The sequence below is a fragment of the Lepisma saccharinum genome, chromosome 25 (assembly GCF_977018435.1).
Source record: "Lepisma saccharinum chromosome 25, izLepSacc3.1, whole genome shotgun sequence".
NCBI classification, from domain to species: domain Eukaryota; kingdom Metazoa; phylum Arthropoda; class Insecta; order Zygentoma; family Lepismatidae; genus Lepisma; species Lepisma saccharinum.
The window spans coordinates 46,365,139-46,377,912 of record NC_139253.1 but is presented as its reverse complement, the minus strand read 5'-3'; the positions used below and the strand labels follow the sequence as shown (position 1 = coordinate 46,377,912).

General features: G+C 34.8%; 1 protein-coding gene across 4 annotated transcripts in view; it reads right to left on the bottom strand.

Moving 5' to 3' along the window:
* Window positions 1–12,774, bottom strand: part of LOC145978911 (potassium voltage-gated channel protein eag-like) — a 420,913-nt gene that overhangs the window by 113,930 nt on the left and 294,209 nt on the right. For 2 of the 4 annotated variants that reach the window (XM_083111868.1, XM_083111870.1), the window contains exon 5: window positions 614–640. The exons of the other annotated variants lie outside the window; for them this stretch is intronic. In XM_083111868.1, the coding sequence (XP_082967994.1) occupies window positions 614–640 (27 nt within the window). The remainder of the gene's footprint in view (window positions 1–613; window positions 641–12,774) is intronic. 4 annotated transcript variants of the gene reach the window in all.

Genomic DNA, 12,774 nt, shown 5'->3' with positions numbered 1-12,774 from the left:
AAATCTAGTAAAGATTAATGTACATTTACGTTCATGGATACTAAAAAACCTCATCTGAATGTTTCTGTTTAAATTCGAAGATATAGCTATATTAATTTAGAAATATTATACATACACATCTTTGAAATGAACCGAAAACATTTCTATTAAATTTTGGTACTTTTAACTAAATTATTTCCTAGTTCTAAAGAAATATGTTCGATTTGTCATAGTTACCAAAAAAGTAATTAGTGCTGGGGTACAATAATATTAGTTTGTATTACATTCCTATATATATTTTTTTGGCATTGATCAAATATGTCCTTGTTTTTAAATTTCTTATAGCTAATCAGAGAGAACCAAAATGTCAATTTCCTCTGGGAAATTCAATTTTCTACAAATGCATTATTATGTACAATATGTTGATGCATTTTCTAACTACGTCAAAATGCTAACGTAGCGATATTTGTCCTTCTGTGACTTACCACTAATATTGTGGGGATGTCAAGTAGTGCCCTAAGCTACAAAGCAGGTGCTAGTAAAGAAATTTCTACTTGTACTCTGGCTACAGCTCTAGAATATATTGTTCACTTTACCGTAAAGCTTTAGCATCGTCAGCATAAGAATTGCTTACCACAGCCGTCTGGCAAAAAATCGGCGGCTGAAAGAGATACAACTTGTTTCAACATTTCACAAAGTCTTGATGAATTGCTTAGTGCAGAATAGAGACTATATTGTTGGAAACGATAAAAATATTGCTAGTATCATAATCAACAATGCAATATTTCAACAATCACAATTTTTGATTTCCGAATACTGAATTAAGAAGATGAAAATCTTCATGGCGTGTTAGCACATATGCTGTTTCAACGAAAATGAGTGTGAATATTTTGCAAGATATTCTGTAAGATGAGAATAGTTTATACGTTTCTGTGTGGTGTATTGTATTAGATGATGTATGCATAATTAAGCATTCCAAAGTACAGAATAAATTTGACGTTAATTTTAACTGCATTATATGTATAGTTACTGTTTAAAATTATTTTGTTTATGGCCTTTTAATGAAATGAGGCACCCATTACTTTCATTTTTAGGTAGAGAATAAAAATTTTGGAAAGTATTTTTTTAAATGTTATTAAGTATAAAAATTCAACTTGGCGATTTATAATTTTTTTAAGGGAATGACACCTATTTTATATAAATATACTTTGAATCAATTTCGTTATGATTTATTTTTTTCTTTTAAAAAGCAAATACTTAAAACTCTTATTCTTGTGTTCGTAAGTATAATGGAACCGTTGGACATTAAATGTTCCTATTACTTTGATCTTACGTAATTTTTAATCCACTCGCAACCCATTGGTTTTTGAGAAAACTTCTCAAAACTTCTCAAGTTGCTATGATTTTATTCACACGATGTAAATGAACTTAAAGAAAACATCTCCAACTTGCAATATTTTGATGTTGGTAAGTTGGACGAAAACTTGATTTAGAAATGAAAATGGTTACTTGGCGTTTAGTTTTCATATTTATTTTTATTAACAGTGTGGATCTCTAATGTAGAAATGCATTTTTCCTTTGTTTATTGTCAAGACCTTGATCCAATCCAGTAACATAAACACTGATATGTTCGCATTGTTAATGCTAAAGGATTTCATTGTACAAGTTCAAAACATGCAATGTCAAATACAATCCTTATAAAGATATTTTGAAACTCCACAAATAACGTAAGTTATGAAGAAGAGGCCACTGAAGATGTGCAACGACACGAAATAAAATCTATTCCGTTCATCATAAATACATTTTCATTCGAGTGAACTCTGTGCTAAGTTTCATTGAGTTCTAGCAACAAGCAATTTGAACGTGCCATTGGATTTTCTGTTGAACAATAATTCAGGCCCAGATTCATCAGAAACATTTCACAAACCACAGTTAATAAAATGAGGGACCCGTATGTGAATTCCAATGAATGCTAAGCCTCAAAAATCGATGATACACTGAGTTCTCAGAACACGAGGCGGGGCTTTTACAGTTGCAGGTTGTTCCACATTTCACATTTCTGATGCACTCTACTTTCAGATAGAGCAAAACTCTGTGCAATATTGGGCACAATTAACACCGATATGGTTGCGGATAGTAGTACAACTTTGTAACGTATGGATATCTGGTTCAAATACCGATGTGTATTTTAAACTTATTGTCCAGTGCATACAAACTGTTAAGTCACAAAGAAAATGTTTAACTGGCCTTTTAGCTTCAAATAGATTTAAGAGTTGACTCTATTAATATATATATTCGAGATAAAACTATTAAAGGAAGGGTTCGGTGCTAAAATATGGTGTCGTTTTTGTCATTATTGAGTTTATTAAGAAGAAAGGTTATTGTGTTTACCAATTTCAGAAGCGTTTAATGAGTGCAATGCTATTACACGCGATATTTCAAGGATGGCTCTTTTTGCTTTGTAACTCAATAACGGCCAAAATATCCCTTACCATGTTTTATCGAGACCTTTTAAATGCACCGTAAGTTTTGAGGATTGCTGACCGGTAGGAAGTTTTCTAATAACTTCCCGTTACTTTGCAACAACTTCTCTAACAGTGGAGAGCGATCTAAATATCAACAATACTGAAAAGTGAAAAATTATATTAATGTTTGTAGCCGTTGTCATGTTGGCTTTGCTTGTTGCTAGCACTCAATGAAACTTACTGCAGATTACACCAGGACCAAAAGCACTATTTGTGAAGAAAGAAACAGATTTCCTTTCGTGTTGTTGCACATCTTTATGTTCCGGGATCCTCTTTACATTACTTTATATTACATGATAATTCCTAATAAGAAACCATCTCAGATGTCCTTACAACATCGACGGTATTGTAACGACATGCATAATTAGTCCAACAGCACGGACCTTCTTCTTCTAACTCTTGAAGATCTGCGTAAACAAAGCCAGAAATTGGTCATTCCATCGGCGATATGGTCTTCCTTAATTTATTTTTCCTTTTGGTCTGTAAGTTAATAATTTTCGAAGCCAACGTCTATCTGGAATCCTCAGAACATGCTGATTCACTTTGAATTTCTGCCATCATTGTTTCTACCTTCAACTTATGTCGGTTTTTTCACTTCTAATTTTGTCTCGTAAGGTAAACCCATGACAGCAAAAATCCCATGTGCGAACAATTTATTGTAGTTTTATCATGTTGACCTAACTGTATTAACTTCAGTATTAATATTGATAATTTTAGAGTAATTTTTATGATAACATAAACTCTTCATTTCCAAGATCGAACCTAGACAAGTTTCTTGAAAGATAGGAGTTCAGTTTCTTTGTTTCCTGTTCTGAAGGCACAGTCACGTTACACAATTATTCTTTTTATTTCTCTCTATCTCTCTCACCAATCAGTCCAACCACTCATACGGAACCTGTGGCAAATTCATTAAACAATTGAAGTAGTGACTTCGCTTGACAAAGTTCGTACCAGCATGTTTACTCTATATGTCCAGTTATCTGCTTCCTGTTTTTATTCAATAATTACCTCCTGCTCTAAATATAGAACATTAGCGACCAGGCTTGCCCAGATAAATCCATTTATCTGCTAATTTCCCAAGCCCCCTCACGCATAAGCAGTATGATTATGCATTCATCCTGCAACACAATTAACATTCCCCTCCCTTCCCCAAGGAACTTGCAAAATTCATTTGTCTGGGGAAATATTATCAAGAAGATCATCACAGTCTTTCCTTGGGGGACTTTCCCGCAAGGTGGACCAAAAAAGTGAAGCTTAAACATGCATCAGGCTATCGCAAGGGAAGCTTGGTGTTTTTATTATTAATCACCTTCTTTCGCTCCTGTGTTTCATGAATAATTTATCAGGTTTCTTTGCGACGCTCTAGTTTTTCCATGCGGCCTTGGGACACCTTTTCAGATCATTACTTCTAGATATTGTTCATTTCCTTGCATCACAGTGCCTTGCGCAACTACATGAGCGTTTGTAGTGTGACGTCACTTCCTCTTGTGCTGAGAGAGAAAGAGGCAGATAAGACATATGTTGACGCAAGGTGTTGAAGTGAGATCAGGAGTGAAGAGGGTTGTGGTGTGGTAGGCACATATTATGGCATTGATATTTACTTTAAGAGTGGATTGAACTCATGTTTATGATAAAACACGAGTAAAGCAAGAACATCAGTGGTGAAGAAAGTAAAAGGGTTGTACAATAAATAAGATGACAATGCGTTCCATGCGAATAAGATATTTTGAAACCTTAATTATTGAAAAGTCCTCGTATGTGTGAAATATGCATGGAAGAGACAAGACGAACGCACGTTAACATAACATTGGAATGAACAACAATAGATTCAATTACCTGTATGTACACTGGTAAGTGATTCATTTAAGCTGTAGCTGGTTTTGACCGCCACTGTGGACATCTTGTGTCAAGAAATCGAGAAAATGAGCAGTGGATAATTAAGACGAAACCGATTCAAGAAGAATAAGAAACGTATTAGTATAAATATTTAAGATTTGCCTAAGTTTTTCAAACTTCACCTAATCGAAACAAAACTAAGCAAACCTATCGTAATAAAGAACTTTGTTTTTAATGCAACAAAATTGCACCTAACCCCATTTTCTCTAATTAAAAATACAATAACAAAATACAGTTAAACTTATTCCAACTCTTGCTAACTAAATCTAAACAAACTTATCTTTGACTTATAAATATCTAACATAACCCAACCTACCTAAGTTAATGATAAGTTTTTCAAAGATGAAATTACGAAGTCAATCATAACCAACCAAATCTAAAAGTAGTTACCAATACACACCATAATCTGACTTGAGCAGTTTTCATTTCGTGTAAGTCTACCATGTGATCAAATAGACTAATCGGAACTTGAAACCTTCCGAATGGCGAGGTGTTATCGATGCTGCCTCGTCATCAACCCGTCTCGAATTTGATTTCGGGTAGGATGACATTCCAGTAGTTACATTCCTTCTTCGCGACCCGATTAGGCTATCTGTGCATAAAGTGGTGTTAAATTGTATTTTCTAGACTGAGCCTTCATTTTAAAGTTGAATCCACTCCACTGAAATATACCAGTGCTGGGGCATAAGTCATGGCAACTATACTTTTTGTAAAGTTTAATGGCGGTACCACAATATGATGAAATGTCCTGAAGAAGGTGACACTTGTTGTATGTGAACTTGTCACTAGATGGCAATGAGATGAACGGTTATTGTACAGAGGGAAGTGTGGTAATTCATTGTTGAGTTAACCACCGTCTCTCGGCGTGAACAATGTTCGTGTAGCAAAATAGCCCTTCTTTGGGGGAGGAGAAATGTCAGAGAATGCCGCATAGAGCTGGTGGAAACTGTGAGGAATAGTGTTCTGCCATAGTATACGCCTTTTGTTCTTGTAATGCTAATGAACTTATAAACACATGTGGCACGGTGATATTTTAAACACGTTTTGTTTGCTTCCCTATCCCACACTTGGTACAGTCACGGACACTGCTAGGTTGTAACGACTCTATTGAAGAAGCACTGAAGCAAGCCTTCGTTGTCTGACCACCAAGCGCCTTGTGACTAGACGACCCAACCAGCTTTTCAATTCTGCGGCTTGTATACCAATCCCGGGTATACATCTTGGGAAATTGAGCAGTGATGCCAAAGAGAAATACGAGATGAAGATTGTCGAACGTAATGTCTTGTGTTCTCGACATGGAATAATACCCGGTCCACGTTATGTTCCCTTAGTTAATATTGTTTGGGAACGCTGGGTTTATATGTTCACTTCTTGCATTACACTAAGTTTTATATTTTACAATTATATTAATGCTTTGGACGAAAATAATACCTAGAACATCATCCAACACACATTCACACCACTTTTGTCGCACACATGCACGTGGAAACACACACACACAAAGCTAAGTTTTAACTTCTAAGTCAATGTTCCAATAACAGTAAACGGAAAAGTATGATGTGCGAAACATGAGATATTTTACAGAAAGAATGCGTCTATTTTTGACGTACGTGGTTTCTATTAATAGACAATGAAACAATTATCAGAGAAATTAAGATGCATTAGCTTTTACAGGTGTTGAGGAAGGAAACAGACTGACTGTAAAAGAGAAAATGTAGTGTTATTGATAGTGTGTTGTTTAGCGTGCAGAGCTTTCATCAGCGAAGCCTGGGTTCGATCCCCACAATGGGCAAAAATCTTTATTATATTCCAGCAGTGAACAAGTATATTATATCGTTTTCTAAGCATTTTGACGAAAGGATACACATCAAATTTAATATTTTAATCTATCCTTTCATTCTTCCTATTGGTTCTCTATCACAAGGAATATAGAGATTGTCTATCTTGGCCGCTACGTTATCATTGAGATCGCTTCCTAGTTGTCAGTGCTAGTATGGCAGTAGCTACATTCTGTCAACACACCATTCCGTAGCTACGATTCTCCAGTCCCTTCCACCCACTTGTCTTATTTACTTGCTTTCTGCATATCTTCTCACGAAATACCATGAATGTAACGAAAATACACAGATATAGTTAGAACAAGAAACACACCTCACATCGAAGGTTTCAGGCTCGAGTTCTGGATTTTTTGCGAGGGTGATTATTCCTGTGTGTCTATTTATCATCTTCGTCTAAAAAAATCCTCACTATTCCCGTGATTAACCTAGGGAGAGACTAAAGCTACTCAAATAACAAAAGTACAGAAAATGCAAGACACACCTACCAAGGCATGTTATACCTTGGGAATTAGCAATCTGAAAATAAACTTTCATTTTTGTCGACTAGTACTTGCAAAAATGTTTCATGTTGTCTCGTTTGGAGTGTTGGTTATCGTGTCGGACTAGCATGCGGACAACCTGAGTTCGAGCCCAGCGGAAGGCAACTTTTTTTGTCTAATTTCATCCAACCTTATTTATAAAACTGAGGTTTCTTCAAAACCTTTTGAATTACATGCTACTTCGTATGTTGGTAATCTGAAAGCAGCAAAGATGAAAATTTGTTGTTCCGAAGCGACGATGTATTTGTGTATATGTTGAAAAAAAAAAACAGTGCGAGGTTCCTTCGTATCCCTGATAAAGCGCATGCTCCGTTTAGTCCTGGCACGTTTTGCATAACTGGAAAACTCTCAGTGAGTTTCGACTCCGGATATTTTTTGAACTCGGAGAAAAGTAATGATGTGCAGGGAACAAAACTCTGTATGTCTCGATTGTGTGTTCAAATGTTGCAGTAAACATAACTCCGTGACACACAACAACAATTACATTAGCCAGTCATTTCAGAGAGAAAAGCGCTTTAAAGATTAGAAACTTAGCAAGGGTTACTCACGAGAAGAATATATTGCCCGACTGTCAGAAGGCCCGGTGATGTGGTGGTAGCGTGTTAGTTTGACACGTAGAAGGTACTGGGTTTGATTTCCGTTTGATAATATAAATTTTTTTCTCAACTCGAGTAACTATTTATTTCATTTTCTTTATTGCACACATTCTTATTTTTATTTGCTGTGCGAAGTGATGAATTTTGAATTGAATTTAGTTTTCCAAACTTTTACGATAATTACTTCTGAATACTATTATATTTATTTATGAATAATTTTATCGAAAGGAATGTATACTTTTCGCCAGACACAACATTTTTTTAATAAAAGACGTGGAAAATTTAATATGTAAATGTTAGTAAAATGATGAGAAAAGTGGAAAACTATCGTAAAAATTGATTTTCATAAATAAAATTGAAAACAGTAAAATAAGAGATTTCAACCCAAAAATAAAGTAAAAATATATTTCACCTTTATTTCAATAAATTATTAAATAGAACGCAAAAATTAGTTGCTCGAGTTATTTTAAAAAAACAATTTGGCAGTAGAACAGGAATCGAACCCAAAACCTTAGGGACGTGAAACTTATTCGCTACCACGGGCTACCTGGCCACTTAAAAGTCATACAATAGCTTTGCCTCATCACTTGGAAAGCATCGAAACCTTCAACCGCTTTTCCTCGGATTTTTTTCTTCTTTTAAGTCCACTTTATGCACAGTAAGAAAGCTAATATCAGACTGGACCTACAGCATAAAGTGGGATACCAACCACTTGCGTCTAAACCGGGTATCAAACTTTTCCTCGGAAATTGTTGGCTAACGTGCGATATTACTAATACCCGTTTCAGGCATGGATGTTTGTGTTTGTCCCAATGAAAATAAAGAGAACATAGAGAAAATTGACATGTGTGACAACTGAGAAAAATGTGAAAAACTGGGGATACTGACGAGAATGTGTATTCCTTTAATAATAAAAACACTAGAGGGTAACCTAGCACTATACAAAGTCCCTTCCCAAACCGTAGCCTCTCCTTCTTAGATGAATTCAACAGATATTCGTAGTTTGTGACTTGTGTGACTTTTCCTGAGAAACTTAGATATTTTATTATAGTTTACTATTTTAGTTCATCATTAGTTCTTCTCTCTTGTTTATTACTATATACTTATATATATTATAACTAAATTCCTATTATAGTATGAAAATATATTTCACTGTTCATAAGTCATGCATTGGAAACTGTTGAAAATAATGCATCTTTCTCTGCAGTTTTCACTGCAACATTCAGGCTTTCTGATCGTGCATCTTACGCTTTACATCATGCCCGAAAGGAGTATTGATAATATCGCACGTTAGCCAACAATTTCCGAGGAAAAGTTTGATACCCGGTTTAGACGCAAGTGGTTGGTATCCCACTTTATGCTGTAGGTCCAGTCTGATATTAGCTTTCTTACTGTGCATAAAGTGGACTTAAAAAAAGAAAAAAATCCGAGGAAAAGCGGTTGAAGGTTTCGATGCTTTCCAAGTGATGAGGCAAAGCTATTGTATGACTTTTAAGTGGCCAGGTAGCTCGTGGTAGCGAATAAGTTTCACGTCCCTAAGGTTTTGGGTTCGATTCCTGTTCTACTGCCAAATTGTTTCTTTAAAATAACTCGAGCAACTAATTTTTGCGTTCTATTTAATAATTTATTGAAATAAAGGTGAAATATATTTTTACTTTATTTTTGGGTTGAAATCTCTTATTTTACTGTTTTCAATTTTATTTATGAAAATCATTTTTTACGATAGTTTTCCACTTTTCTCATCATTTTACTAACATTTACATATTAAATTTTCCACGTCTTTTATTAAAAAAATGTTGTGCCTGGCGAAAATTATACATTCATTTCGATAAAATTATTCATAAATAAATATAATAGTATTCAGAAGTAATTATCGTAAAAGTTTGGAAAACAAAATTCAATTAGAAATTCAACAATTCCCACAGCAAATAAAATAAGAATGTGCGCAATAAAGAAAATGAAATAAATACTTGCTCGAGTTGAGAAAGAATGATAAATCAATAAAAAATAATTTTAGTGTACCAACTTGTTATTCCTTTGGCACCCTTGGAAAAATTTTCAGTCGTCGATACTGACTGAAACTGAACATTTCGAGATACCCGACAATTTTCTACATAGAGTAAAACTAAGTGATATTTTATTTTTGTGTAAATCAGAATTACTTTCGCCACTAAATTAAATCATTCCAGTCTCAAAATGATGCTTTATTGATTTGGCTTATTTGACTTCGCTTTTCTTCCACTTTTTGGCTAATCGCGAAGATGAGAATGAGTGGTGGTATGATGACATTGATGAAGGAATTCTCATTAGGACTACCCGTGCTCATGCCGGGATTCGAACCCTGAAGCCCTCGGTTTGTGGTGTGCTGGTCCGTGCAGGAGGTAGTAAGAATAATGCTGTATACTCCATTGCGTCAATAATTATTTTCAATATTAGCATGTAGAAAGTTTTCCTTAGGTGTCTACCTCAATATACATTCTCAAATAATAATCCACCGCACTTCACATAGATTACAACTACACACATCAAACGCAGTTTTAACCTTTAAATCCATTATATCCAGTCAGATCTGGTACCGCAAGCAACCGTGGTGATTGCATGTCGTTGCAGTAAATGACAGAGGCCGTGTGTTGGTAATCACAGGGCCAACAGCCACACACGCTATTAATACTAGTCGTACGTGTCACGTTCAATTAAACGAACTCCTGTCAAGCGTTTTGGGAAATGAAATCACGTTAAGCAGGAAATATTGCGGGAGAAGGAACTGATTTTTTACACATTTGCACATTGTTGCAGTTTAGTTCATTAAAGTATGTAATTCTTTGATATATATATATTTTGTTTTAAACAGATGCAGGTAGTCCTTATTTCATTTAAGTTTCTGACGGCAACGACATGATCACTAGGGTTGTTAAATGTCCAGGAATTTTAAATAAATTCAATTCCGGTCCAGGAGAAGAAATCAGCAAGCGTGAATGGGTTCTGTACCGTAATGAACATTTATATCAGTAAAGTATTTCAAATCGATCCAGGAACCTTCTTTCCGGATCAATTTAAATATGGTCCAGGAACCTTTTTTCGTATCAATTTAAATATGGTCCAGGAACCTTTTTTCGTATCAATTTAAATATGGTCCAGGAACCTTCTTTCCGGATCAATTTAAATATGGTCCAGGAACCTTTTTCGTATCAATTTAAATATGGTCCAGGAACCTTTTTTCGTATCAATTTAAATATGGTCCAGGAACCTTCTTTCCGGATCAATTTAAATATGGTCCAGGAACCTTTTTTCGTATCAATTTAAATATGGTCCAGGAACCTTTTTTCGGATCAATTTAAATATGGTCCAGGAACCTTCTTTCCGGATCAATTTAAATATGGTCCAGGAACCTTTTTTCGTATCAATTTAAATATGGTCCAGGAACCTTTTTTCGTATCAATTTAAATATGGTCCAGGAACCTTCTTTCCGGATCAATTTAAATATGGTCCAGGAACCTTTTTCGTATCAATTTAAATATGGTCCAGGAACCTTTTTTCGTATCAATTTAAATATGGTCCAGGAACCTTCTTTCCGGATCAATTTAAATATGGTCCAGGAACCTTTTTTCGTATCAATTTAAATATGGTCCAGGAACCTTTTTTCGGATCAATTTAAATATGGTCCAGGAACCTTCTTTCCGGATCAATTTAAATATGGTCCAGGAACCTTTTTTCGTATCAATTTAAATATGGTCCAGGAACCTTTTTTCGTATCAATTTAAATATGGTCCAGGAACCTTCTTTCCGGATCAATTTAAATATGGTCCAGGAACCTTTTTCGTATCAATTTAAATATGGTCCAGGAACCTTTTTTCGTATCAATTTAAATATGGTCCAGGAACCTTTTCTCGGATCAATTTAAATATGGTCCAGGAACCTTTTTTCGTATCAATTTAAATATGGTCCAGGAACCTTTTTTCGTATCAATTTAAATATGGTCCAGGAACCTTTTCTCGGATCAATTTAAATATGGTCCAGGAACCTTTTTTCGTATCAATTTAAATATGGTCCAGGAACCTTTTCTCGGATCAATTTAAATATGGTCCAGGAACCTTTTTTCGTATCAATTTAAATATGGTCCAGGAACCTTCTTTCCGGATCAATTTAAATATGGTCCAGGAACCTTTTTCGTATCAATTTAAATATGGTCCAGGAACCTTTTTTCGTATCAATTTAAATATGGTCCAGGAACCTTCTTTCCGGATGAATTTAAATATGGTCCAGGAACCTTTTTTCGTATCAATTTAAATATGGTCCAGGAACCTTTTTTCGGATCAATTTAAATATGGTCCAGGAACCTTCTTTCCGGATCAATTTAAATATGGTCCAGGAACCTTTTTTCGTATCAATTTAAATATGGTCCAGGAACCTTTTTTCGTATCAATTTAAATATGGTCCAGGAACCTTCTTTCCGGATCAATTTAAATATGGTCCAGGAACCTTTTTCGGATCAATTTAAATATGATCCAGGAACCTTTTTTCGTATCAATTTAAATATGGTCCAGGAACCTTTTCTCGGAGCAATTTAAATATGGTCCAGGAACCTTTTTTCGTATCAATTTAAATATGGTCCAGGAACCTTTTTTCGTATCAATTTAAATATGGTCCAGGAACCTTTTTTCGTATCAATTTAAATATGGTCCAGGAACCTTTTTTCGTATCAATTTAAATATGGTCCAGGAACCTTTTTTCGGATCAATTTAAATATGGTCCAGGAACCTTTTTCGTATCAATTTAAATATGGTCTAGGAACCTTTTTTCGTATCAATTTAAATATGGTCCAGGAACCTTTTTTCGTATCAATTTAAATATGGTCCAGGAACCTTTTTTCGTATCAATTTAAATATGGTCCAGGAACCTTTTCTCGGATCAATTTAAATATGGTCCAGGAACCTTTTTTCGTATCAATTTAAATATGGTCCAGGAACCTTTTTTCGTATCAATTTAAATATGGTCTAAGAACCTTTTTTCGTATCAATTTAAATATGGTCCAGGAACCTTCTTTCCGGATCAATTTAAATATGGTCCAGGAACCTTTTTCGTATCAATTTAAATATGGTCCAGGAACCTTTTTTCGTATCAATTTAAATATGGTCCAGGAACCTTTTTTCGTATCAATTTAAATATGGTCCAGGAACCTTTTTTCGTATCAATTTAAATATGGTCCAGGAACCTTTTTTCGGATCAATTTAAATATGGTCCAGGAACCTTTTCTCGGATCAATTTAAATATGGTCCAGGAACCTTTTTTCGTATCAATTTAAATATGGTCCAGGAACCTTTTTTCGTATCAATTTAAATATGGTCCAGGAACCTTTTTTCGTATCAATTTAAATATGGTCCAGGAACCTTTTTTCGTATCA